The sequence below is a fragment of the Osmerus mordax genome, chromosome 5, assembly GCF_038355195.1.
Source record: "Osmerus mordax isolate fOsmMor3 chromosome 5, fOsmMor3.pri, whole genome shotgun sequence".
In the NCBI taxonomy this organism is placed as follows: Eukaryota; Metazoa; Chordata; class Actinopteri; order Osmeriformes; family Osmeridae; genus Osmerus; species Osmerus mordax.
Window position 1 is genome coordinate 14,328,490 of NC_090054.1, and position 3,289 is coordinate 14,331,778.

The window sequence follows — 3,289 nt, forward strand, 5'->3', positions numbered from 1 at the left end:
ATGCCTTTTAGACTGTTTTTCCACCACATTTTTGTCTTTATGTACTGAAGAAAATTTACAGCCAACTGCCCCTGTTTTTTTCTCCAGTGAAGTTCTAGAATGTGGTGTATGTGAACTCTGATTGGTCAGAATGGCTGTGATGTAGGGGTTCTGCCCCATTCATTTTTATGGAGAAGAGAATTTTACAGCAGTACTTTCACATACGCGTCCTCTTACATTAAGTTTCTCTCTATCTCTCTGTCTCTCCTTCCAATATGTACCTTACAGTTTCTCTCACTCTTCTGGTCCTCTATTTGGGACCATTGGATCGGACCACAAGTTATGTTCTCTTGGAAAAACTGGCAGACAGTAAACTCTGTGCAGAGAAGGAGTGTTCATGTAAGTATGGGAACATAACAAGACTTGACTATGCACTCTCTGGAACATCAAGAGTAACTATTGCCTGAAGTCTAAAGCATGTCTTTTCAGAAAATGTAATGTATTTTCTGTTGTCTTGATTGTTTTAAGATGCTCTGTCCATGGCCTTGGCTTTAGATGACTTCACAGCTCCTGACTGCAGATTCATCAATATTAAGAAGGGGCAGATGATCTATGTGTACTCCAAACTAATACCAGCAGAGGGTGCTGGAGTCTTCTGGTCGGGCAGTGTAGGTTGTTTACTTCTGAGGATTTCCCACTGACCATGATCTGAAACGTTTGTGTGTAATATCAAGTGTGATATCAAGTGAGCCGTAGGCTGGAAGCAATACCCTACAAGAACTGTAGTAGTGTACCTTAAAACATATATTTTGGGGGGTGGGCGGCCAGGTGGGAGGTGGAATGTGTAGAATACATACTTAGTTCTAGGGGTGTTAGAATGAGTCAAATATATGCTTGACCTCTACTCAGAGGCAGCAGTGTATCTGTTTTCTGTTAAGGGCCACAAGGTGACCTGTGAATACTAAACCGGCAAGGTGCTGGTCCCTCTGTCCTGACAGGTTTACAGTGAGCGTTATGTGGACCAGATGGGAATCATTGGCTACTTCCCCAGCAACCTGGTAAATGAGACGTACATATTCCAGAAGGACACGGTTCAGCTCCCCACCAGTGTGAGTGCAAGGTTATTGCTTTGACATTCTGCAATGTATGCTAAAGTCATCAAAACGTTTGTCTCCGTTTATATCAATATTTTTTATCATATATAATTGTTATAATCTAGTTATGATGCTTTCTCGTTTAGGTCATGGACTTCTATTGTGTTTGAACCTGCACAGACATGTCTCAGCTATTGCAAACAAGAACAGATAGAGAAACTGAAATTATTCAAGATGCTATTTTCTACCAATATTATTTAGATTTGTGTACTGAAATTACAAACCTTTTTAATAAAACATTATTTATATTCCATGCATAGAACTGCCTCATGAAGAGACCTTTTCTTTTCACATCTCGGTATTCAGGGTTAAGAATCAGAATCAGAATCCGGTTTATTGCCAAGTAAGTTTACATGAGGGATTGATGAGGGATTGAGAGTATGACCTTGAGTGTGACCTTGTTCATATCTGATGAACTACTATGTTTTGGCAACCAGATTCTGCTGAAGTAACTTATTGTATTTAAGAGCTAGACATTGTAAAAAATAATTAATTGTCATTCTTAATGAGAAATATATATATATGATATGTATGTATATATGAATTACAATTTTTTAAGAAGATCACAGGTGATCTTTAAGTAAAAGTTGATGTCTAGCTTTATTTTGAAAACTGTGCTTAAGCTTTTGAATGGTTCAAAGCAAAAACCTTGAGGAGAGCCTTTTCTCCCTCATGCTGGAGTGTTATTAAATAAATACAGTTTCATGTGGCAGTGTCAATCCTTCAATAAGCATATGATGCCAGGACCTGATAGATTTAACAGTTGGTGCTGACAAAGAAATAACATTTTGTTAAGAAAAATTATTTGAAATGTTGCTTGTTCATGGAAGGTAAGTAAGTAAGTAAGTAAGTAAGTAAGTAAGACTTTATTTATATAGCACTTTTCATACAAGAATTGCAGCTCAAAGTGCTTTACATAAAATCAACAAAAACAATAATACAAGTGTTGATCTAAAACTAGCCGCACTCTATCTGCGGTCTCTCGAATCCATCTTAGATCCGAGCTGCCACTTGCAGTTTCTAATAACAGGACCGGTATAACAGGTAACCACTATGCAGCTCTGTGTTTATTAAAGCCTTCAATCTGAGAAACGTTAGCATATTTGGTTTAGAAATCTTGTCTTATTGCTTCCATGACACTGCATATGGTCAAATACCTGCATAAACCACCTCTCTCTCTCTCTCTCTCTTGATTACCTAGAAACATCGAAACATAGAATGTGTTACAAGTTTGTAAACCGTCCTGAGCCAACAATTTTTGTGTGGATGGAGAGTGAAGAGCATTACAAGGTGTGGATGGCAGGTTCATCTGGAAGCCTGAGGCCTGTGAGGTTGTGAGGGCGGTCAGCAGTCAAGGGGAGATGCTGAGGTATGCTAATGACCCATCTGCTGCTTAGCCTCTCGCCCACGCCTCAACTGAATGAGTAGAGGATTTTAAACTTGGGTGTTTGGTTAAGGGAAAAAGTATCACAACATCAGATAGGGGGATGTCATGCCAATCTTTTGTAGAGTTATAACCAGCAGGTTCTATGCAAGCAAATTCCACACTGGACTGCCAGGACCATATACTCCTGAGGGATTTTGAGCCATTGCCCTCAGATTGTCGTTTCAGGACCACTGTCTGTAGGAATGACATTTTCCTTCATCCCAAGTGCTGTTGCTGCTTACTGGCAGATAGCACTTTGGCTGTATTGATTGCTCTATCCTGTACTTTGCACATTGCTCATTTGCTTACTTGCATATTTACACTTACTATTTTCCTTGATTTTATTGTGTAGCATTTGTTAATAGGGTTCCTCCGGTAGGGGAAAACCTATTGTTTTCGTTAGTTTTATTATTATTATTATTCTCCTTGCGCCACAATAACTCAACATGTTATTGGTAACTAATTTTCTAATTTGGCACATTGATACTACGTCCGAGTGGCTACCCCCACACCAAATATGGGCCACATCGGACCGTACGGGGCGCCACAGGCAACGTCCAAAAGTCGATTTTCAAAGTGATGGCATTTCCACCCCATAGCTCAAATTCTTCTGAAACTTGGTGTACATGCCTTATTTCTCATGGGGAACAAAAAAGCCTCAAGGACCCATAAGGTCCGCCATGAAGGATTTTCCTGTACAGTGTTAATTTGGGAAAACCTTATTCCTTTT

The 3,289-nt window shown here is 39.5% G+C and overlaps 1 protein-coding gene across 1 annotated transcript; it reads left to right on the forward strand.

Annotated features, from left to right (window-relative positions):
* Positions 1 to 214: 214 nt before the first annotated feature.
* LOC136943578 (otoraplin-like) lies at positions 215 to 1,381 on the forward strand. Its single transcript, XM_067236944.1, has 4 exons — positions 215 to 378; positions 508 to 647; positions 978 to 1,088; positions 1,220 to 1,381. The coding sequence occupies exons 1-4, from the start codon at positions 255 to 257 to the stop codon at positions 1,241 to 1,243; spliced, it is 399 nt and encodes a 132-aa protein (XP_067093045.1). The 5' UTR covers positions 215 to 254; the 3' UTR covers positions 1,244 to 1,381.
* The last annotated feature ends 1,908 nt before the right edge of the window (positions 1,382 to 3,289 follow it).